General features: G+C 32.1%; 1 protein-coding gene across 2 annotated transcripts in view; it reads right to left on the reverse strand.

Moving 5' to 3' along the window:
* LOC118184262 (integral membrane protein GPR180) overlaps window positions 1-25,237 on the reverse strand; it is a 91,706-nt gene that overhangs the window by 13,343 nt on the left and 53,126 nt on the right. Inside the window, exons 3-5 of one of the 2 annotated variants that reach the window (XM_085823353.1) lie at window positions 24,378-24,611; window positions 18,335-18,472; window positions 8,836-9,091 (exon numbers count right to left, since the gene is read on the reverse strand). In XM_085823353.1, coding sequence (XP_085679479.1) covers window positions 8,836-9,091; window positions 18,335-18,472; window positions 24,378-24,611 — 628 coding nt within the window. The remainder of the gene's footprint in view (window positions 1-8,835; window positions 9,092-18,334; window positions 18,473-24,377; window positions 24,612-25,237) is intronic. The other variant, XM_085823354.1, reaches the window with a different exon arrangement.

The following is a 25,237-nucleotide window of genomic DNA, read 5'->3' on the forward strand; positions in this document are numbered from 1 at the left end:
GGAATAATGGCATTGAAAGACAAATGGCAACTGAAGCAACAACCAATTTTTTTTCCTTTCTGTGCCCTATATGTATAAGTGAATATATATGTTACCGGCAAAGTTTGAAATCCAGCATTCTGTAGAATGCTTAATGGCAATGTATGAAAAGATTCATATTTCATACATTTCCTAGGCGTTCTATAGAATGTCCAATGATAAACTGGCAAAGTATGAAATACATCTCTGATTCGTATATAAATACAGAGGAACAGCTAGGAAAATTAATCGAAAGCATCCAAACAATGAAAAATGGTGAAACTAATCAGATTATGCAAGAAAAAGAGCCTATTTAAAAAAAAACATGGATGAGATTACAGTCGATAGTGGATTAAACCAACTTGATGAAGGCATGCTTACCGAAGAGATTTCCGTTTCTGATAACTGTTGTGGGTGTTTAAACGAAAGGAGTGATGCACTTGCATACCACAGAAGGTATGTTTTTTTACGACACTTTTCGTAAAAAAACATACCTTCTGTGGCCATGGTATTAAAAATGATGAAATGGATATGCTGTGCACCCTTTGTTTCAAAACTGAAAATGCTACTGAAGGTAAAATAAATTCTAAAATCAATCTGGAAATACAAGCAAAAAAATGAAAATGAATTTGGAAAAAAAAAAATTTCCACAGCTTCTTTGGGAACTACTGTGCGAGTTCCTTTTCCCAATGTCGATAAGGGGCGACTTGGAACTTCTGAAGGATTTTAAAACAAGTATATGCAAGATCACAATTCACCTAGGGACTTACTTAGAATTGAAGATATTCCTGACCATAAAATTCCTTTCTGATCAGTTGCAATTGCTCAATCCAGTGGAGGGGGCCAAGGATTCATCAAATGTATGTGTAAAACAAAGTGTCAAACAAAATATAAAATGTCTTTGTGTGAGAAATGTAATTCAAAATGTCTTTCTACTATGTTACAACTATTAGGTTAATTTTAATTTCTTATTTTTTATATGAAAATTTTATTTCTGTTAATAAGAAAGGCCTAAATTTTGTTTTGTGCAACTTTCATTTTTCTTTACGTATTTTGAATAAACTTTTTAATGACACTCTCATTTATTTTTCCTGAATAACATTATTATTTTTGAGGAATTCACATTATTTATGTAATAGCCTTATCAGAACCTTTTTTCCATACGTTTACATAAATAGCATTTGTCATTCTATAGAATGCCTAGGTATTATATACAATGCCTAAAGAAAATATGTAATAATTCTCATATTTCATACTTTGCCTAAACTGTTCGACACTGTATACAATGCTGCCGTTTCATTGTAACATTGAATTGCCGGTAACATTTATAACATTGAATCCAACATTGATCATTGAATATATATATTGTTCCAGGAAACTAAGAGAAAAAATAGTTTTTTCCCCTCTTTGAATAAAACATGCAAAGGAAAAAAACTCATGAATTTTTTCAGTATTTTCACAATATATTAGCACATGATATTATTTTCATGATATGAAAATTTTGCATTCACTATGATGCAAAAAAATTGCATTTCAGCAAAACAGCAACTTATTGCTATTTAATTTGCATAAGACCTGCACTTTCCGTCATAAGTAAGTGAAGTGGATTTCAGGCTATATTATCATTATATATCATATCATTTTATGCTATACTATTATAACTAAGGGGGGAGATAAGGGTTTCAACCACAGGAATTTTGTACCAACACTTCATGTTGCTATCATTTGTAATATTTTTGTCATTATTTTCTAGCGAATAGTGTTTTTATTTAATAAACGGGCATTTTCTTAAATGCATTGCATAATGTACTGAAATGTGCCTCTGAACTTGTGCCATTGTCCAAAATGTTCAACTTCTACCTCCTGACATAAATTCTATGTGCTAATAATTTAGACACACTAGACTTCTAAGAACACCTTAAATTCAAAACTATTCCTAATGTGCTAGATTTAAAATTTTCATAAAACTTTAGCACCAGCTGAAAAGCCTAACTTTAACTACAATGAAATGAATGAATGATGAAGGAAAGCTTTTGCTTTAACTTATTTTATCCTAATATGGTAGCTTGCACTCAGTTCTCTCAGACATGCATTAATAAGTTTAACTTTTACAAACTCACTGCTTTCCAAAAATTAAAGAAAAATAACAAAAAACAGCAATAACGTTTTCAAAAATAAGCCAATCCATATAAAATTTAAATATGCTTTCAAATAAGAATTGCTGAGCAAAACTGCAGTATGCAAATTAGTGGTACTGTCATTATAAAATTTTAATATGCTTTCAAATAAGAATTGCTGAGCAAAACTGCAGTATGCAAATTAGTGGTACTGTCAATTAATGGTACTGTCTGATATATGTCATTTGCGAGGAGCATAAAATTGCATGTTTCAGAGTAAGCTTGCAAATTTTGCTGTGATAGAGATAAGAAATCTGGGATAAACAGTTTTTAACAATGACCTCCAGGCATCATTTGCCCAAAGAACTGCAATGGGGAGCTACTGAGAGATTAGAGGCAGGATAAAGTCAGAGAGTGGCCAGGTAGCTAAATGTGAGTCCTTCTGTGACAACAATTTTTAACCATTTGGCATACAGGAAGTTCAGACAAGGATGCCAACCGGTACAATGAGCACTGATGACCAATCTTTGTTGTTATGCCCACAAAGGAATAGAACCTCAACTCATAGCCTCCTTTGCTGCAGCCACTGGAAGGTTGGTGTCAACATCAATCATGCATAGAAGGTTTCAAGAAAGAGGTTTGTACACGAGAGGGTAACCACCATTTGTTTGCCGCTCACGTAATGTCATAGAAGAGAAAGTCTGAGGTGGGCATGTCAACATGTCTACTGGACAAATAATCAGTGGAGGGCTGTTCTCTTTACGGATGAGTCCAGGTTTAGCCTCCAAAATGATAGTAGGCATTATTTGATTTGGAGAGCACTTGGAACCTATTATCATCCATGAAAGAGATGCACACGGAGGAGACAGCGTCTGTGTTTTGGGAGGACACACAGACCTCCCTATCTTTCCACATGGAACCCTGAATGCTCAGGCCTATAGAAATAACATCCATGATGCTTATGTGTGCTCTTATGCCAGGGCAATAGGTAATGATTTCCTGCTACAGGATGACAACACTAGACTAGACAGGGTTTGCATCGTGAATGCTTATCCTCAGCAGTATACAATTCAGCACATGGAGCTCGATCACTGGACCTGAATCCTATCAAACATGTTTGGGATGCTCTAGAAAGACATACAGCTGCTCTCAATTCTCCTCTTCACACCCTTGCCATGCTTCGAACTGCTTTGCAACAGCAATGGCTCTCACTTCCAATGGAGATAGGCAGCATAATTAACAGCATCACACATCACTATATTTGTTGCATTAGAAGGAATTCAGCGATTAAGGAAGGTAATTTTCCTACACTAAAATGACACATCCAATTTGTTCATTTCATATATATGCTAATTTCTATACCATAGTTGTCTGGTAATTTCTTTTCACGTTTTTTTATACCTTACTATGACTTGTATACTGTGGGTCAATTTCATTAAATTCTACATGAAACTTTTTGAGTGATCGTTTTGTGATTTCTCCTTAATTAATATTAACAAGTATAAGTTAAGAGAATAATTTTACATTTACAAAACTAATTTAGCAAACATATTTCATAAACATATTTCCTGTGACATTTACAACATTTATATTTAAATGATTACTCAGTTTGCACTTTACATCAGAAGACACAGAAGTCACTTAACTTATAGTGTAACAGTATACCAAACTGTGTTTAAAACAGTCCCTTGAGTTGAGTCAAAATCTCATTTTTGTACTAAACATAAAATCATTTAGATAATATTAACTTCTTCCAAAGCAGTCTCTTGGACTAAAGTAAATAACTCATTTTTATACTGAACTTAAAATCATTTGGATAATGCACAATTAAATTACAAGCTTCTTGCTCTATACAAAACTAAAATGTCCTCACTTGAGGAAAAACTCAAAATAAGCAGCAGCTGTTACACTTAAAGATATAAACCAAAATAATCCAAAAACTGAATACTTGAAGAACATAAATCTATCTTTTTCTCTTGTAATAATCCTTCATTTGCTTGTCCACTAATTCTATGGGAGGTAAGTATTTATATGTTAAAGCCTTACTCTTCAGTGCAACTTTTGCTCTGCTTCTGAATGCAATGGCATTTTCTGCTTCAGGGTTTTTCCCAGATCCTGGTGGACTTCCTTTCTGGCTGGAGAAATTTTGGAGATGCCAGCCACTGCCTTGCTACTGGATTTACAGTTGTCTATCTCCACTAGTTTCCTGTGACTTCATCGGTTATGCTTGCTGTTGCTATTGCAGTCAGAATCCTCATTTAGTTCCTTTGAAACTTTCTCCAATGCGAAAGCTCATCATCTATCAGGCGCTTTCCGCATGAATTCTGCCGTAGGTAACTGTACTTTTCCCTATAGCTGCGAGCATTTCTCGGCCCCTAATTCCTCATGCATTGGCCTTCTACTGATTGATGTTGGTTACTTGGTTGCTCCCTGCATCTGCTGGATCTTCTTAACTTTCCTCTCTTTCTGGAACCTTCTTTTTAGCTATTTGGGCTTCCTCTGTCCATCAGTTGGCTTTCTTTTGAGTGGCTGCATTTTGGTTTTTTCCCCCCCTTCATTCCCAGAGTTGATGGAAACTTCTCCATATTTCCCAATGACCCTTCATTGTTCAGACTACATGATTCCTACACAATATCTATAAGAGGTACATTAGCATGCTCGTAATAGCACTTTATTTGATCCAGGTTTGCCTTTCACATTTCTTTATTTGGGGCTTTTAACAATATTACAGTCTCCTTTATTTGTTCAACCCTAATAAGGCCTCAAAATTTATTCCAAAATTTACCCCACTTTATCTTGACAGTGCATGAAAAAGAATGTTTAATTTTCAAGACTTTATCTCCCATCCTAAAGTTAGATTTCCTTCTTTTCTTGTCAATATATATATATATATATATATATAATTTTTTTTTTTTTTTTTTTTTTTTTTTTTTGCTTTTCCCTAGCCACATCTGAATTTCTGATACCTACATTAACTAGTTTCTGGATTCTACAAACTGAAATTACTCAGACATCTTTTTAACAAAAAATATATATCAAAAGGCATAATTAATTTTCTGGCAAGAAATAATTCAGCTGGCTTCTTCCTGCTAGTATCCTGCTTAGCTGCCATCAGGGCAAATACAAGTTCATTGATGCAGCTAACTCAGTATTTACAATATTTTTTTATATAGCTGCAAATGATTTTAATAATATTTCTTTTCACTCATTCTGCAATATTTGATTGCAGCCAATAAGGAACCAACTCGAAATGTCGTATGTCAAGTCACGAATGTAAATCCTAACAAACTGTTTGCCATTATCTAATATTACCTTCAGTTGGGCCCCATATTTTATATAAAATTATTTAAGAAAGAATTAGCAACAGTTTTAGTGGAAACTCTTTTGAAAGGAACTATTTCTACCCACTTTGACAAATGATCTGTGATGAGCAAATATTCCCTTTTGTTAATCTATTACTTTCACTATGCATGTATCAGCCTAATATGTCAGTTCCCATTAATTCATTAGAGTAAGTAGCTTCTGTGCTATTTAGATACCTGGCTGTTCTATAATTAACATCGGCAACAAATATTATAGGACTTGACATACTGACTAATAAATTCTTGTAGCTGTGGAAAGTAGACAGCTTCTCAAAATTGCACACCACTTTTATTATCCTGAAATAGGCAGATCATGCAATTACTGCAAAATACTTAATCTCAAACTTGCTGGGATAACCAGTCTTAATTCATTATTTTTCTTTGTTGATTTGGAATAAAATAAAAGATATCAATAATTTCATAAATAGCAGCTATTTTTGATGGCTGTTATATCTTAGTATTCAAAATGATCAGGATCTTTCAAGTAAGCATTAACATTTTAAAATTCCGGGTCTGTTTGCAACTCAAATAATTATTTCATGAGAACCTAAAATTTTTAAGTTATCCTCATTGCACACTTGAGTTGATTCTTCTAGTCTTCTAATTTCCTTTTCAACACAGCACCCACTACCACATTTTCTTTTCGGGGAGCGTTAAGTGTTTATATACTAAATTTTATTCTTGAAGTTCAAGGGCCCATCGCATGAGTCTTGGTGACAAATTCTTCCTGGAATAAAAATGAACCATGGCAGCATGATCTGTATAAATTTTTATAGGTTATTTCCCAAAATAAACTTTAAATTTCTGAAGCACAAAAAGAACTTCTAAGATTTCCCTTTCTGCAGCTGTATAATTTCTTTGTGTTGGGCTAAGTGTCTTCCTAAAATATGCAATCAGCTGTCCATCTTACATAAGCATGTTTCCTACCACGAAATTCAATGCACATGCAAATATTTCCAATCTTCTGTTTGCATCAGGGAACTTGGTACTTGGATTTAAGCTTTTTTCAAGTTTTTGAACACTGTGTTTGCTTTGTCCAACCAAGTAAACCTGGTTTTCTTTCTTTTTAACTTTAATAACGATTCTGCTATCTCTGCAAAATCTTGATAAAAGTCCACTTAACCCTTTAAGGACGGGCATCCCATATATGCATTCCCTAAGAACGTCTCTTACAGCCGGGTGTCCCATCCACGCATCAGCAAAGATCGCATTCAGAGGACGGGTGATGCGTATACGCATTTTAAGGTGGAACGTTTTTCTGAAGGCCAGTAGATGGCATCCTGCGTCCATTACTTTTGAAATGAACACAGTTTTAGGTTCCTGACCTTGAGTTTGATATATTCTGCATGACTTTGGTATTTTACTCACCAGCTGTTCGAGGGTGGGGGGGAGGGAACGCGTAAACAGAGGTGGGCTCTTTAAATCGCTGCGTGCTAATAAAAACATTCTCGCATCTGATTTATATCCAATTCCTTTTTTATTCTGTTTTTCTCCTCTACTATGTATGGTCTTTTAGGGTTACTGTGCGGAGTTTTTTTATGTTTTGCATTGCCTTCAGATATATTTCCGTTCCTTCTTTTCTTATTTAGGAAAGCCTCACCTCCAGTCTATTATGGCGGGAAGGCGCTATTTATCAGAGGACGAATACCCTAGTATGGTTAGTGAACCATTTAATTAACGCAAATGAGAGTACTGATTCATTTTCTAAAGAGTTAAAAAGTGATACTTTTTCTAAGAGTTACAAAGTGATACTTCTCTGTGCTTCGAGATTTATCACACTCGTTTTCATTTTAAATTTTGTTACTTCTTACTGTAAATAGTCTTTATTGTGTTCTTTTTATTAATTTTAAACTTTATTGATGGATTTTATCAATTAAAACTTTGGAATAATTTGAATAGCGCTTCCGAAAATTATTTTAGAAGATAAGCAATTAAGTATATTTTCATGTAAAATAAAGAAAAAAATGTTTTAAGGGCTAATTCTAACATATATAAGAGCTCAAGTAATAATCTAAAATGATACCAAAAATTACGATGCTAGAAGCGAAACTTTTGTTTTTCTGATTTTTGTTATAAAATTAGGCTTAGCGGTGCAAAACCTCCATCCTGTATGGTGACTGCCTTCGATTCTCTTCCGCTCCGCACGAGCGTCTTAAACAAAGGTGCGCCGTCGCGAAAAGGTTAATAGGAACACAAGCCCAAAAATTGTAATACAGAGTACTAGCCCCAAACTGATAACAGGAATACAAGCCTAAAAATGAGGCTACTTTCATTGCTGTATTTCATGAGGATAATCTTTACTGCAATTATTTTGGAATCTTTGGTATTGATCCCTTTATGGGATATCTTATAGCCAAGCAATGAAGTTTTTTGGCAGCAAATTTACATTTGGCTGCATTTATTTTAAAACCTGCTTCTTTTAGGAAGCAAAAACACTTCACATACATCTCAAATATTTTCATTTATTGTTTCACTAGTGACAATATTATCACCTAAAATAAAAGTACTTTTACTGAAGCTAGGTCTTAGTATAACATCCATGGCCCTATTGAAATCTGGTGGGTGCTCCACATATGCCAAATGGCCTTCTCAAGAAGGCATAAACCCATGACTTGGTAATAAATGCAATTTTTTGCACATCTTCATCAAACTGATGCCATGCCAGAGATTACCAATGCATCATTGAAACTGGAAATTCCACTTCTGGTCAGTCATTATGTATTTTATGCCACTGGTGCCTTACTCTGTTACAGAAAATTAAATAATTTGTTCTGCAACTGTTTAAATATCTCTGCATACAATTTAGCATATTTCTGATTATTCCTTCATAACACAACACTTTCTCTGTCCTGCTACATATATTCTGAGTAGGTAATGACTGTGGATAACAATTTCTTCCTGTCTACAAATAGTGCCTTTTAAATTTAATGGATTGTGAATGACAAATTTATCTAATAATTAATTGCATTAAATTCTGAAACAAAATGATACCAGTTAAAGCCAACCATAAAACAGAACCAGAAAGAAATTTAACAGTTCATCTTTAAAAATCCATGTGTTCAAAAAGCACAGTTTTTATCATAAGATTTTAAATGTTAAATTATTAGAAATTATTCCAACTTTAAGCTCATGAGAATATTTGAGAGAAGGAAAAATAAATAAATAAATAAATAAATAAAAATAAAAATAAACATACATACAAGAAGAGAAAAAAGTAACTACCAAGATTTTACATTATACATTAGCTTTTATATCATACAATTTTTTTTTATTTTACATATCAGATTGTTAATATTTTAATTAACAGTATTCACTATATAGTTTTAGCATAAGCTTACCTAGAAGAAGTTTTGCCCTCCATAATGCAGAAATCTGTAGTGCGATCAGTGCAACAACAGGAAGGTAGACAAACCAAACTAGAATTCCAGCACCAAAATGAACATAAAAACGTAATTTGGCTCGATCATTCTCATCAAGCATTGTTGATCTCAGTTCATACAAGAACCATATCATTATGGCCAGCCGAAAAATTAGAATAATCCATCCAGGAAACGTTTGATATTCATCAATATCGTCAATGACATCAACTTCAGTCTTTAAAAAAAAAAAAAAAAAATTAAGGGAAAAAACGTTTTACATATTCTGTTCAGTCCCCCCCCTGTAAAAGCCTGTTTTATAATCTCTAAAATTAAGGTACTGCATATTTGGTGACATTAGTGAGCTATTAAGCTTTAAATCTAGCCAGAAAAACATACAAGGCTCAACTATTTAAGTAAATGCTTCAATAACACTCAATTATTTTTTTAGTTCTTCTTTTAAATTCTTTAAATTTTTTAAAAATATTAAATGAAACTACTTACTATGTATGATTAACTACTTATTTACTTATTCACTATGTTCATTTATTGTACAATACTTCAATGCATTTTATGGCATGTTGTACTTTTTATTTTATTTATTCAAAAGCTTCCATCAGTATTACTACTATTGACCAGTTGTACTGCTGATACATGACACAAAAACAGTGTTTGCTGACATTTCTGCACATGGCAATTAAGTATTTTTAAGGTCCATCAGAAAAGAATTAAAGATTTATCAGCAAATGGGAATTGAACTACTCAAAGAAATTACAAATGCTTGAATTTCACTTTTGTAATACCATTCTAAAAATAAAACACAACTGTAAACAGGATGCATTATTATTAAACATAGTCTAATATAATTATAAAACAATTTTTAGAATAAAATCATCTCTGTAAAATTTATCAAGCAACAAGCATTAAATTAAAAATTTCTTAAAACATTTATATTTTACACTCGTTTGTGTTGGAGCTTTGTGTAATACCATATACTGTTTTAAAGAAGATTAGTGACATTTTATTCAAGTTTCACAAACAGCTTTATGTTGGTTCTTTCTTTTATGCCTCTTTTTCTTCTGTACTCATTCTAGATTTTATGTTAAGTGGCATAAGTTAAATGAGAAGTAAATTCATAATCAACACGATTTACAACAGAAGCTTGGCTGTTGTCGATGCTGCTGGTTGAGAAGATCTGCTGATCAGAACAGAAGTAACATACGAAATTGGGAAGTTAGTAAATGCTGAAAGTTATCCTTTATCTTTTTGATTCAATTTGTGTCATAGCTTTGCATAGAGTTGCTGGAGTTGTACCCGAGTTAATATACTATGTAAAGTTCCAACAAGCTGCTGAAGTACCAGAACCAGAGGTAATAAGTTCTTTCGTATTATTTTAAGTTTCTCTAGCTCTAAGGCATAAAGTTTCATTAGTAATCCTCTAAGAAATTCATACCCCCAAAAGAGACATTTTGCTTTGTTTTTATGTCACATTTTATGAAATCTTCATTCATGAAAAAGAAATAATTTTGAAATATCTATGTTTCAACTGAGGTACAGTCTCGAGCCCAGAAATTCAAGTATATTGGTGGACAATTGCTAAGGATGGATGACAGCAGCAGCGATATCAACCACAAAATGGAAAGCAGGAAAATATGCAAATTAACATAAACGTGGGATAGTAAGACATATTGTGTGCACGCAAATTTTGTATTTTTGATGTTGTTCATCACACGATGAGCTGATAAAAGAAATAAAGGATTTGACACATATTGACCTTTGCTGTTCAAAAGCAAAATTTAATGGAAAAGAATTAACTGGCGAATTTGCAATTTTCAGTATGTCTTCCCGACATCACTTATATGATTATACGCATGGCCATATTACTGGCATCATTGAAGAAGGGTGAAAAATAACAGATGTTGCTAGAGAGTTCATCAGACACAGTACTGATCCAAAGCATTGGAAATCATTCGAAACAAATGGAATGTGTAGCAAACATCACAGGAGAAGTCGTGTTTGCAGCATGACACCTGCAGAAGATAAGTACATAGTGCAATAATAAAAAAAAAAAAAAAAAAAAAAAAAAAAAATGCAGCACAGTTTTTGAGGTAGCAAATCAATTACTTGTTGCTACTGCCAAGTGAATCTCCTGAAAAACTGTAGCCACACATTTGCATTAAGGAGGATTAAACGCCCACTATCCTGTTGTGTGCATTCCATTATCCAGACAGCAATGTACTGCCTGTTTGTAATGGTATCACGAACATCATAATCAGAACTGGGTTTGTGTATAGTTTTTAGATAAGAGTATTCTGTCAGTGTCACTTCACTCTGTTACTGGATTATAGGTGCTAACTGATCTGGGGTAAAGTTCTGTTATTGGGACCAGATTTAGAAATGTAGGTATGTATGTACGAACGTGTAATTCTGTGTATGTGTATACACACAATTTTTCTGAATCCGATCAAAATAACAAAAGAGTACCTGATCTGGCATGAAGGGTGGTGCTGCTTTTTGTGCAGAAAATGCACAGAAAAGGACCAGTATCTGCGATGCAGTATCATGCTATGGGCCAGCACTGTGATCAATGGTTACAACTAGGACTATGACTGGCCAACAATTCATTAATGATGTTCTGCTGCCACATGTTCTGTGATGTTATCAGTTATAAATTTGTTTTCATGGACAACAACACACCATGTGATCAAACAGCTGCTGTCCAGGAGTGTTGAGAGTGAGGATATTCAACGTCTTGCATGGCCAGCACGTTCTCTAGATCTCAATCCCATTGAAAATGTTTGGGATACTTTGAGATGGAGTCTTGTTGGTCGACAATGTCTTCCAATAAACAAGGACACATCATTCGGGCACTGACAGAAGATAAATTACTCCAACAGCTGTTGTGCAAAAAATGACACAACATGTGAAATCTTACACTGCCTTCAATGGTGATTACACCCTGAATTGACATCTTATGCCAGAATACCTTCAAAAGGGTAACTGCATTTTTTTCACTTTTACGTGTTCAGCACAATATGACCCTTTTGTCCCTTGAACATTTTTCAAAGCCTTTTACATTTGAGCACAATAAATTACCTTTATTGCTGTATTCTGGCATTATTTTATTTCACTTAGCATCCAAACTTACTTTTAACACACTGTATAGCTGTTTGTGATTCGTCCTTAGCAATTGTCCACCAATGCATTGCACCCTTCATATTAGAAATAGGAATGAACTCGAGTAAAAATCCACCAAATGTATATTTGTGCCAAAAAACTGCCAAAAAATATTCCTCCAAAATGTTAATTCACACTCAAAATTGCAATCTAAAAAACAGACAGAAAAGTTTGATGAGTAAAATTAAGGGTCTTTTGGAAATTTGGCTGAAATTAAAGACTTGTAATGACCAAAAATCATTTCTAAAAAGCCTAAGGACTGTATGAACCCTGTGAAAATTTAATGCTAAAACTTTTCATTTACCGTATGCCAATACACACAGTTTAACATCAACGTTTTGTCACACTGGTTAATCTAGTGCTAACAATCAATCAATTAATGATGAATTAATAATAAAAGCAATTGTAATTCTTTATATGCCACAAAACTAATCATTAAGATATTAAATGCTTGTTTTAAATATACTTGACATGAACACCAGAGTCTACGTTTACATTCTTGCATTACTTTAAATTGAATATGATACAATCTCCAATAATGAAGCTTTTCTCAAGAATAATAATAAAGTAGAATTTAAATAATCCACAAATGCTACAACTTTTTGGATGCAAACAAACCCAAAATTCGATATAGTAGCTAATCAATCAGCAACTTCTGTTATACATAAAAGCAAAAAAATTACATTATATTAATACATTAATAAAATATTTTGGTTGAAAAAGCAAATTAATTTTATTAATGAAGTTATTTAGCTCAAAACCAAACACCATTTTTACTATAAAGAAATGAAAGCATTTATGTTTCCTTTGACTAAGGATCTCCTAATGTGTAGGATACTTAAAAAAAAAATTAAGAAGAATTAATAGTATCTGTATAACAGATATATTTTAATTTACATATGTTGTATACTACAGTATACTCAAAACTATTAAGCATTTAAAAATTACACATTGTTGAAAAACAAATTTAAACAGAAAGCATATACATAGTTGTTAATGATCCTAGAAAACTATTTTTAAAGTATTTACGTAAGAAAACTAATGTTTTGGCAAAGACAGATATCTTTTTTTTTCTAAAGTACAGAATGACATAAGTTTCAGGTTGATTAATTAGTTATTTTACTATTTTGTCTTTCCTATCACTTCTTTTTTCAACAAATTCCACCAGGATGCAAATTAGTCAATATATATAAGCACAGATTTCTCAAGTTGCTTCAGCTATAGCTTTAGGTAACCTTGCTGATCTGTTACATTATTATTGCCCCAGTGTTACTGAACTGATTCACTGGCTTTAACTTCAGTAGTTACAATTGCTTCATGTAAATTTAAGCTTTGAGTCAAAGTTTATTTAAGTGCATGTTACTTTGTGTTTAATATTGTTGTGCAAAAAATGACACAACATGTGGAATCTTACATTGCCTTCAATGGTGATTACACCCTGAATTGACATCTTATGCCAGAATACCTTCAAAAGGGTAACTGCATTTTTTTCACTTTTACGTGTTCAGCACAATATGACCCTGAATGTCTGTCTTATGAGTAGCAGATACTAAGTTTCTTGTATTGCTCTAGTTTGTGTAACTCTCCAGCTGATGTGTAACTACTGTTCAGCTGATGTCTAAACATTTCAAATAAATACATTTATTTTAGATTTTCATTTGAGTCTGTATTTACTGTACTTAAAAGGTAAAGGAGGAGATTAAGTTGTATGTCTGTACAGTTCTAGGGAATGGCATTAAAACACAACAGAATTGTACAGTGAATGATTATATAGCTGGACACATTTTAAATACTCTAAAATTTTGCTATTCAATGCAAAAAGTACTAACCAGATATGACTTGAAATATTCTTGAGATACTTGAAACATTCGTGCTTTGTTAAAAGACTTTTTTTATTTTTAATGGATAAAAAATATTTTTTACTACACATATTTGAAATTTTGGTGTTTGAAAATTTATGTCTCTATTTCATCAAATGCATTTTCTTTTTCATGTGTTTAGCTACATACGCTAATTGCATTCCTATCTGACACAGGGAATGTTTCTTAATTATTCATCAATACATTAATAATTAAATCAGTTTCAATGCTTTTTTATGTCAGTAATTATTCATTCTACAATCCAGTGTTAGTCAGTGATATTGTCATAAATGAATTTTATTCTCATAATTCTATTTAAAAATCAAAAAGAAAAATATTTTATAGATAAATTTTGAAATTTAAAACAAAAATTATCTTCATTTGAAGAAAACGTTAACACTTTAAATGAAGAATAAAATGAAACAAGAAATGGGAAAAAGATATGCCACAAATTTCATAACAAACACAGTTCACATTTCTGCAATGTAGGAAAAATAAAATGACTTTTATTTGATATGCAGTAAAATGATTAAAGATAATACAGTTTATAAAAAAGAACTGAAACATATGCAAATACCCTTTGACTTATATAGCATTAGAAATTATAATTACAATAAGAAGCAAAATAATAAAAAATATGTTTAAAACATTTTATTTTTCATTTTCCTAATAACATCAGGTAACTAAACAGGTTTTTAAATATTGTTTGATTATCCATTTAATTTTGTTAGAGAACAATCCAAACATACTATATGCTTTTGATTTGTACAGTTATTTTCTCAGGAAAAATTATCACAGTGTTCATTAAGATTTTAATACATTCAAAAGCATTCAAGCAATGGAACAGATTATTAAAAAAGACTAAATCAGGTAATATTTCTGAGATATGAACTGATAACAAAAAAGTCAGCTCTGCAAATGACTGAGTGCTTGTATACATTTATTTTGAAGCAACCTTTATAAGAGGGAACTGTAATACCTATTGTAATTTAGAAAATTGGCAAAAAGATTTAAAATTAGTATTGTAACAAATGAATATCGTTGGCAATGCGCTCTACTGACAATATAGAGAAAATACTTAGTTCATGCACACGAACTGCAGAAGTGAGATGTGATTGTTTGAACTCACGCTCTGAACTTTTAAAAACTATTTTAATGTAATTCCATTTTGGAGTTTTATCATTTTCCTGTATGTTGTTGTTAAGTGTTAATAAAACGTCATTTAAAATTAATTCTTAATTAATTAATTTTGATTTTTTAAGCATTAATACTACAAGAAAATTGGCACCCAATGTGAGGCAGTTATATAGAGTTACAGAACGCGTTGAATTTACTTTTGTTTTAAGATATTTCATATAGATGTTGTGATAGACATTTTGTTGTCTTATGCGAAAGAAATGGATCTTCTTACTTCAGAGGTGCATTGCTAACATCTACCCCGATGTGTATAATTAAGATATGGAATCTTGACTTAAAGCTATTGACAATATTTGTATACAACAGTTAGGCAACACTAAGACAACTGCAGTGTTGAATATCTCATCAATGGAATATATGGCACAGGCTTATGGGAATAGTGGAGCAAGTCATTCAATCGCTGGCGAAAAACTGTACCAAATCTTGAAAGAAGATAGATTAAGTTCGAGAAAACCTCTTGCACTGTTTGTCTTGCTGATGGCAGCCAAACAACAAAAGACGTTTACGCAACTTGTGTGAAACTTGGCGTTGAAGGACGAACTTCCCTTTGACACTGATAGCTCTTTCTGATGCTACAGGTAATTGATCACTGCTTGAAGAAAACTTCCTAGAGGAAGCTGGAGTAGTTCTAAATATTTATGAGCAAAAGTTCACTTTTTTTCACTGACCATCCAAATAAATAGTTTCCATTTGCTGAAAGAGTTAAAGTCCAATCCTGTGACATGTTAACAAATCTTTGTCTACTATGCCCAGACGAAGGTTAAAATCTAACTGAAGAGCAGCGAAAACGATTGAATGCCTTATTAGAAAAATACAAAGCTATGTTCTCTCTGGGGGGGGAATCAAGTCCTTACATCGAGCACCGAATTAATACAGGTGACTCACCTTCATGGCTACAACCCCTTACAGACCATCTCCAGCAAGAAAGGAGATTCCGAAGAAAGAAATAGATGCACTTCTTGCATCAGGCATAATCAAACAGTGCGATTCACCATATGTAGCACCCGTTGTTTTAGTTCCCAAGCCGAATGGTGACTTTCGATTATATATTGACTACAGGAAACTGAATTTTGCGACTAAGTCTGATCCATACCGGCTACCTCATATAGATGAACTTCATAATACAAAGCAAACCAGATACATGTCTACCATAGACTTAAAATCAGGGTATCACCAAGTTAAGATGTACCCTCCAGACAAGACAAAGACAAAACTGCCTTTGTATGTCAGTTTGTAACCTATAAATTCGACAAGGATGCCTTTTGGATTGAAGACGGCACCAGCCACTTTCCAAAGATTAATGGATATTTTCCAGAATGGGTTAAAGGTCAACACTCTTACTTATCGCAACGGTATTGTTGTGATGTCTTCACTTTTGCGAAGCATCACGAAGACTTGCGCTTAGTTTTTGATCAACTCTTCAAATTCAAGCTTCATACCAATCGAAACAAATGTCAATTTACTTGTTCTAAAGTGAAATATCTCAGACATTATATTACAAAATCTGCAATTGATTAAGTAATTGACTAAGTACCCTGCCAAAGTAAAAGTTATTCAACAAATTCCTTCACCAAAGAATGTGAAGCAAGTACAGAGTGTCCCTCAGACTTGCAGCTGGTATCAACGCTACATTCCTAATTTTGCAGATTAATTCCTAGTTTCTAAAGGTCATTGAGTAACCTCATGAAGAAGCACTCCACTTGGAAATGGAGATCATAAGAGAACATTTCTAAGAATGCTATGCAAAACAACCAACAAGACAATTCTTCCTCTGGCTACTCACTGAGACGTCTTTGCAGCCAGGGGGGGGGGAGAAGACTGTAACAAATGAATATCGTAGGCAATGCGCTCTACCGATGATATAGAGAAAATACTTAGTTCAATGTACGTGAACTGCAGAAGTGAAATGTGATTGTTTGAACTCATGCTCTGAACTTTTAAAAACTATTTTAATGTAATTGCATTTTGGAGTTTTAGCGTTTTCCTGTATGTTGTTGTTAGGTGTTAATAAAACGTCATTTAAAATTATCTCCTAATTAATTAATTAATTAATTCTTTTAAGTATTAATACAGTATGGCTAAATAGCACTAGACCAAAACATTTTCATGCCCTGGACAGAAATACTCTCTAACACAACAGTATTTCCAAGAAGATAGGTTATTTAAATTAACTTTTTGACACACTTAGAGCCTTGGGTAACCATTTATATAGATAGCCTAGCTTTTAATTTAGCAGTCTGGTCACACAAACAACTAATGATTAGTTCTTTTTTTAGTAGCACATGTATTTAACAGACATTCCACATAATAAGAAAGTAAAATACATGATTTTTTCCCTATGGTAAATTCTTCTACAGTTAATTTTTGGAACACTATTCATAATTTGAATGGTGGTGTTAGTTCTTACACATTCAAGTTAACAAGAGTTCACTGTATTTCTATCAAACCATGCTGCTCTTTAAATAACTCGATTTAAAACCCAGAGCATATATTTTCTAGATTGTCTGATTTCTGGATTTTTCATCTTGTAAAAGTATGTAAACAGCTGTTGGTTGATTACATCTGCTACTGAGTTGTTAACAGTAACTAAATATTTATATCCTGTGGTAAATTAGTGAGGATTTGTAAGCATTTTGGGATTTAAAATTTTTTAGTATTCTTTGTTTAGGTCACATTTTTTGGCAAACTGCATAATTTTATTATGCTTATGCAAAATTAGTTGTATTACTTTTTAAAATAATTGAACTATCAGAAATTTTTTTGATGTTGATCCATATTGTATTATTTTGCTTGAATAAAATCATAACTTTGCTGAAAATTAAATCACCATATAGGACATTTACAAACTGAAAAACAACACTGGGAGGGGAGGATCTCTCAGGAAATTGTTCTCTATCTTAATATAAAATAAATAAATTCCATGTTTACCTTCCAACATTTTACTTAAAATATATATATATATATTTTATTTTATTTTTTTTATTTCAAAGCTATATATAATCAACAGGTCAATTGCAATACGCTTGAATTAATAATTCAGCATAAAATTCATGATGCTATAACTTTATAAGAAAAAATTTGTTATAAAGCAGCATCAGAAGTTTATTCTACATGATGCTAAGAATGCTTTTTAAGATAATATTTTTAAAGATTATATCAGCAGTCAATTTCAAGATATAACATTAAATTAAAAATATAGTTACTTCAAGATCACTGACGAAGAGAAAAAGAACATATCTTTTACTTACCATATTCCAAACATATAATAAAACACCAACACATGTATAAAGAAGCCATACACAAAAAATCACAGGTTTCCATGTTAATTCTGTACGAGTTATTGCCCACCCTTTTGCAAGAAGAAGCAAGAGTAGCATAAAAAGGCTCTAGAAAATGAAAATAAAGAATTTGTGATATTACACTTTATATTTATTATACAGACAATGGAATTTAAAATTAGAGCATTATATATTCTGAAATTCTACAGTGTGAAAACTACTTTTATAGGAAAACTCTAAACATTTTTATCTTTCAGAAGAAAAGAGCATAGGAATAATCATACTCTGCAAACTTCTAGATATTATATAAACAGCTGAAATAGCACATCTGCCTACTTCAAATATCAAAACAATTCCAGATTTTTACACTTAAAAGTGAACAACTGAAAAAGTTGTGGTGAATTTTACACATTTACACAAATGCATATATGTATGTATTATTAACATAAATAAATTAATAAATAATTACCTGATAACAGTATCACTTTAAAACATGCATAAGGTAAACCAAACATGTACGTCCATAAAGAATCAAAAGAATAAAAGTAAAGTTAAATTTAATTTTAAATAATTACCTCTAAATAATTTTAAATAATTATTTTTACCCTTGCCTACATGGATGATGAAACACAAATTGAATGATTGAAGAGTTAGGTGTGAAGGCAACTTCCACTTGATAAGTCTGTCTCCTGCCTGCTCAACAATCATTCACTTATGCATTTTTATAAATAAAATTTTTTAGGATTAAATAATTTTTGGAATTTTAATTTTATATTTATTCATGGATTTTGATACTTGCACTTGATTTACATATGTTCTCAGAATTTAAATGATTCACAACAATAATTAATCATTTATTTGTTTGCATTAAATTTCATTTAAATTTATTAACTTTAAATTTGCTTTCTACAAATAGAGAATGTTTGTTTAAAACATAAAGAATCAATGATGTCATTTATTGTACGTATGTTATTATAACAATTACTTAACCAATTTAACTTTCTTCTTACAATTTTCATTCTTCATCTGCAATACAATAGTTGTTAACATGCTTAAGTGTATTTTAGTCATTGTATTAGCACACTGATGTATACAAATGAACAAATACCCTATTGTACAGAGCTTTGTCACTCATTATTTATCCAGTCAAATCTCTATTTAACTAACACTCTCTTTAGCAAAGTTTTTCATGGGATTTTGTCTGAGGTGCGAGTTTCTCTGTATAAACAACTCCAAATAGTGAAGTATACTATCCATTTAATTAAGTTTTTGAATGAATGATTTTTCAAGACTTTCTTTCTACTTTAAAATTTATTATTTATTCATTTGCTGCAACATATGTGTGCATGTTACTAAAGAAAAGCAAGTTATCTGCTGTCACACTCAATTCTACATGATAGATGAAGTGGGAGGAGAAAGATTCTAAAATGAGAAAGTATTTATCCATCATGTCATTGAAAATTCTCTAACTAATCCTGTTTTACAAACCAGTTTAAGTTAAGCAACAGCAGTTATGCTGTTTTTATTTCTGCTTTTCATGGTTTTATACTGCAAATTCTTTTTAAAGTTAGTTATGTATTTCATAATAAAAATGTCTACCAAAATGTCTACATAAATGTTCATGATAAAAATGTCAAAGAAAAAATGCTGATTCTCAGTGAAGTGGGCAGAGGTGTAAAGAAGAAATTGCCATAAAATTCAATACTTAGCAAAATAATTTATCGACAAGCCTAAAAACCAGGACAAAATTTTGTCAAGCTTTCATTCCACTGATCCAAGTGACAAGTTAAGAAAAAGTTATGAAAATATTAAATCTTCATTGCATAAACATCATTAAAATGGCTGTATATAGTAAGACCAAAAAAAAATTACTGGTATGAGAGGCTATTGATACCGGAAAAAACTATGCACTTTGCCAAAGCTTTAGGACAAAGTGAATTTCATGCGAGCAGTGGGTGTCTGGAGCATTGGATTTGATACTTTATGATGCAGTGTTCAGTTTGAAAAAAGTGTATCAGAAAATATTTTCATAATTTCCCTATTTAATTCCCATATTTAGTTGCAAATTTCCCTATTAGTTTAGAAGTTTTTCACGAAAATTCCACCATCTTCATTAAATAGAGGTTTGACTGAATGATTAAAAAAGTATGTATTTATACAATACTAATATGCATCTTTTACATTCAAGACATACTGACATACATTTAAGATATAGTTTTGAAATCTTTCAATGGAACAAAATTATCATTTATTATAATTTTGAGTAAATAGTGATAACAAGTGTGATAAACAAGTTAATTTTCCTTAACTGTGATTCCTGATAGTAGGATTATATACATGCCAAGTAAGCATGTTAATAAAGCATACAACATAAGATCATAAAACACAATGAATACTAATGCAATGTATAAAGCAATACAATGCTTCAACTTCATTAATCATTTGCAAGTGGATTTACATCATGAGACAACTTCCTTAACTCATAATTTTTGTCAGAAGGGGGAAAAAAGGAAAAATTGTGCTCTCAAATGCATTTATTAATCTGCTCATGATTTTAGTTTTGAAATGAAGTAAAGAAAGTATTTTCCATATAAAAGGCCTAAAAGAAGTACTGGTAATGTGTCCTCTTCTTTCTTCAACTAGTTCAATCTTCATCAAAAAGTCATACAGTTCATGTGCCTTTTTTAACAATTTGTTTAATTTCTTGTATGTTAAAAGGCTCTTTATGTTCTTTGCTATTGCTGCTTTGACTGCCGGCTGGTGTTAATATATAATCCAGTTCTTTATTTGACATTTTATTATCGTTATTCTCGACTCATTCTTTGATTTCTCATTCTTATCTAAAAATTCTTCAATTTGTATTACTTTTTGAAATTTGCACAATTTTCTTTGTTTTACTTACAACTGATGAAAATTCATTAAAACTTCTGGCCAGTACCGACTTTAGCAAGCATTCATTGTAGATAAATTCACTTGTTTCCATGCGAGTTTAATTATTTATATGCAGTTTCTTATGCTGAATTGCTTTCAAAATACCATTAGTATAGTGTGCCTTCCTTTGTCTAGTGCTTTATTTGCACAGATATAAACATGCCTGACAGAAAAAGCTTTGATGCTTTAATGATTCCTTGATCAATTGTTTGATTAAAGAAGTCGTATTTGGTGGAAGGAAAACAAACCTCTACATTTTGATGCAGAGTTGCGTGGGCTCTAGTATCATGCCTTGAAGCATTTTTTCAGAATTAGGAAAACTTTAAAGCTCAGGTTTTACAGTTCTAAGTAATGTTTGACTTTTTTAATCAATGAATTTTCAAACCAGCCGTTAAAGAGGACTGTACAGTGATGCTGGTATTATGTAGCGTATTGTGTATAATTGAAATTCTCATGTTAAAAAACTAAATGTAGACAACTAAGATAAGACATATATTCAAAATCACACTCCACAAGTTTGCATTCAGCAAGGGTTAATTTACATACTTTTAAACAATTCACTCAATCAGCTCTATTCTGACCTAAGACATTGAATCGGCTCTATTTTGACTAATATTTATTTGGTGTTTCGTAGATTAAATGCTGTACATCCTGCTATAGGTATTTATATATGCAAGCAGCTTGCCTGAGGGGAACAGACCAATCATTCTAAATGACATGCCCACAACAATAATCTATTTAAGTACAGTCTCACTGATCTTTACAATTAAAATTATTAAGTAATTTAAACTATCATATTTGTGCCAAAGTTAATAAAAATTTGTTTTTAGTTCATATACTATGTAGAGTTGGTATCTCTGCATATACAGATAATATATTAAATAATAATGTATAAAATACATTTTCATAAAATTCTGGGTTTCCTACTTTGGTGACACAATGGCCCAGTGAATTTTCTTAGGGTTGCGCAGATCATCAGAGAATACCAAAAAGATTTCCATTGCTGGTTTTACCATAGAAAGGTGCAGCTAAACCAAGACCAAGAGAGAAGACATAGGTAGAAAAACAAATATATGGGGACATCATAATCTTTTAAGCACTTAGGGTCTCTAAAAGTGTTACTGTAGTCCTGCACCAGTTGAATCAAGAAGCCATATGATGAGAAATTCTCTATGTTATGGGCTTCAAGATCTCTTAAAAATGCCTATTTGGATAAGTTACGGTGGGTAAAAAAAGTATTGGCAATTGCCTTAATTTATTCATATTGACAAATAAATAAAATGTTATGCAATTTTAGCTGTCGTAATTAAATACAAAACATCTTAGATCTATAAAAATAGTAAAAATTTTATTTTAATTTGCATTTTCTACGATTTTTTCTTTTGAAAACAAAAATTTGCATGTCAAAAAGTATTGGCAAAGTTTTAACTGCTATTCAAATTTTGTTAATTTGAAGTCATGTGTTTTGATTGATAAGAAACTCTACTGGTATAAAGTCTGCAAAACTACTCCAAAAGTGTCTATGCATTATTTTGCAATTACTGCAGTAAAATGACTTCGAAATCGAAGGAGTTGGACGTTAGTGTTATAAAAACGATTATTAGGCTCAGAAATGAAGGTTTAACTTACCGTGCTATAGGAGTGCAGTTGAATATAAGTTTATTTACTGTCAGAAGTGTTGTAAAAAAGTTCAAGGAAACAGGATCAACTGAAAATAAGACTAGAAGTGGATGACCTCGAATATTTTCTACAAGAGAAGAACGTGTCATTATTAACAAGGTTAAGAAAAACCCGGAAAAAGTGCACCCCAGATAGCTAGAGATGTTGCTTTCACTTCGCAAAAGACTTTCAGCGTACAGACTGTACGGAATGTTTTACACAAGAGAAGTTATTATGGAAGGGCAGCTAGAAAGAAACCATTCATCTCGGAAATAAATAGGAGAAAGAGGTTAGATTTCGCAAAATCCCACATTGATTTATCTGAAGAGTTTTGGAACACAGTTATTTTTTTCGACGAATCAAAGTTCAACATTTTCGGCAGCGATGGATGACGATATATGTGGAGAAGGCCAAATACTGAATTGGAAAAGCAACATTTAACTGCTACTGTAAAACATGGTGGAGGCAGCGTCTTAGTTTGGGGCTGTATGGCAGCTAATGGAGTTGGCAACCTGTATTTTATTGATGGTATTACGACAGCATGTACATATATTGACATTTTGTGCCATAACTTAAAAATCAGTGCCCAAAATCTTGGCTTGGGAACATCATTCGTTTTTCAAGAAGACAATGACTCCAAGCATACAGCAAATCTCACCCGTGAATGGCTACTCTACAATGCTACTAGCCAGTTAAAAACCCCACCTCAATCGCCTGCCATCAATCCAATTGAAAATTTATGGCACCTGCTGGATCTAGAAATAAGGAAACATAAAATTTCAAGAAAAGACGACCTGAAACGTTTACTCTTGCAAGAGTGGCACAAAATTTCCAACAGCACAACAAAGACCTTAGTTTTCTCTATGAGACATAGATTACAAGCTGTTATAGATGTAAAAGGTATGCATACAAAGTACTAAACATACACTGATTTTGTTTTTGCTCATAATTTTGTCAATTTCATAATTTTGCCAATACTTTTTTTATCATGTAAATTTTGGATCTTCTCGTAGATTTTGATTAAAAAAATATTTAAATGAAAATTTTGTTATATTTGTTTGTCTTTTCTCCTTCTGTAATCGCTATGTTAAAATAAAATTTGTAAACATACTTTGTTAGCAAATATGATCATTTATAAGCAATTGCCAATACTTTTTTTATCCACTGTATTTATGCATTCAAAATACTTTTGGCAAGGGCTATAAAAGATATAACTTTTGATCTTTAAATAAAAAAGCACCGAGGTCTATCGCATCATTAAAATTCATATTCTGAAAACATACATATCTGCAATTACAGAAATAGGATTTTGGCAATTAATGCTAAACTGCTAAAAAACTATTAATAAATATTTTAAAATAAAATCCATTCTTGTTAAAAAAAAACACATAACAAGTAATATCTCATAATACTGGAAAAATACCTGAGCTAGAAGATGCATCACATCTCCTACAATATCCAAGATTTCAAAACCTTCTCCATCAACTGCAAATTTCACCATATGAACAACACTGCAAAAAACATAAGTTATCTGAAGAGCTAGTGAAGTTGTAAACAACCGAGTTACGTGATGATGCTGATGAATGGCAGCATATAATTGGAGAGGTACCAAAACCAAGTAGAGAGCAAGCAATCCTAAATACATTTCAACTGTTCCCTGAGGGGGAAAAAAATGCAAGTAGTATTTGTCACAAATTTCCAATAACAGATAAAATATAAAAAATATCTCTACTTTACAATGTAATAATGCAGATTATGTACATATTCACTGAAGTGTAATTGATGTATGAAAATAAATGTAAGGGTCATCTAGAAACTAAGTCTATTTAGTTACATAAAAGGAGAAACATACCGTAATTTCCGGAAGAAACGCCGCGGCGTTTACGTGTTTAAAACTTAAATTTTCAGCGGGTGCGGCGTTTCTACCCATGCGGCGTTTAGGTGCACTAAAAATAAAATATTTCTTATGATGGTCATTGTACATAGTTTGAATGGCCTTGTCATTGTGCATAGACTGGTGCTGTTCCCACACAAAAGACCACTCAGTTGCTTTTTGCGAACGTTATTTTGTTTACATTCTTTCCCTTGAACGGACCTACATGCCTTATTCACCCTAAATGAGATCTCAGAACAATAACATTCTTCCCCCTTTCAAATCAACATTCTCATCAGTTTGAATAGTCTCTCTCCTCTGCCATTCGATGAATCTTCCAGGACCCATCCTCTCCCCACCCCTGCCTTTTCTGCAATTTTTTTCAAAAGCGGACACGACTCCACCTGCCT

This window comes from Stegodyphus dumicola, chromosome 9 (genome assembly GCF_044657685.1).
Source record: "Stegodyphus dumicola isolate Sdum_Otavi_A_Nest chromosome 9, ASM4465768v1".
Classification (NCBI taxonomy): Eukaryota; Metazoa; Arthropoda; class Arachnida; order Araneae; family Eresidae; genus Stegodyphus; species Stegodyphus dumicola.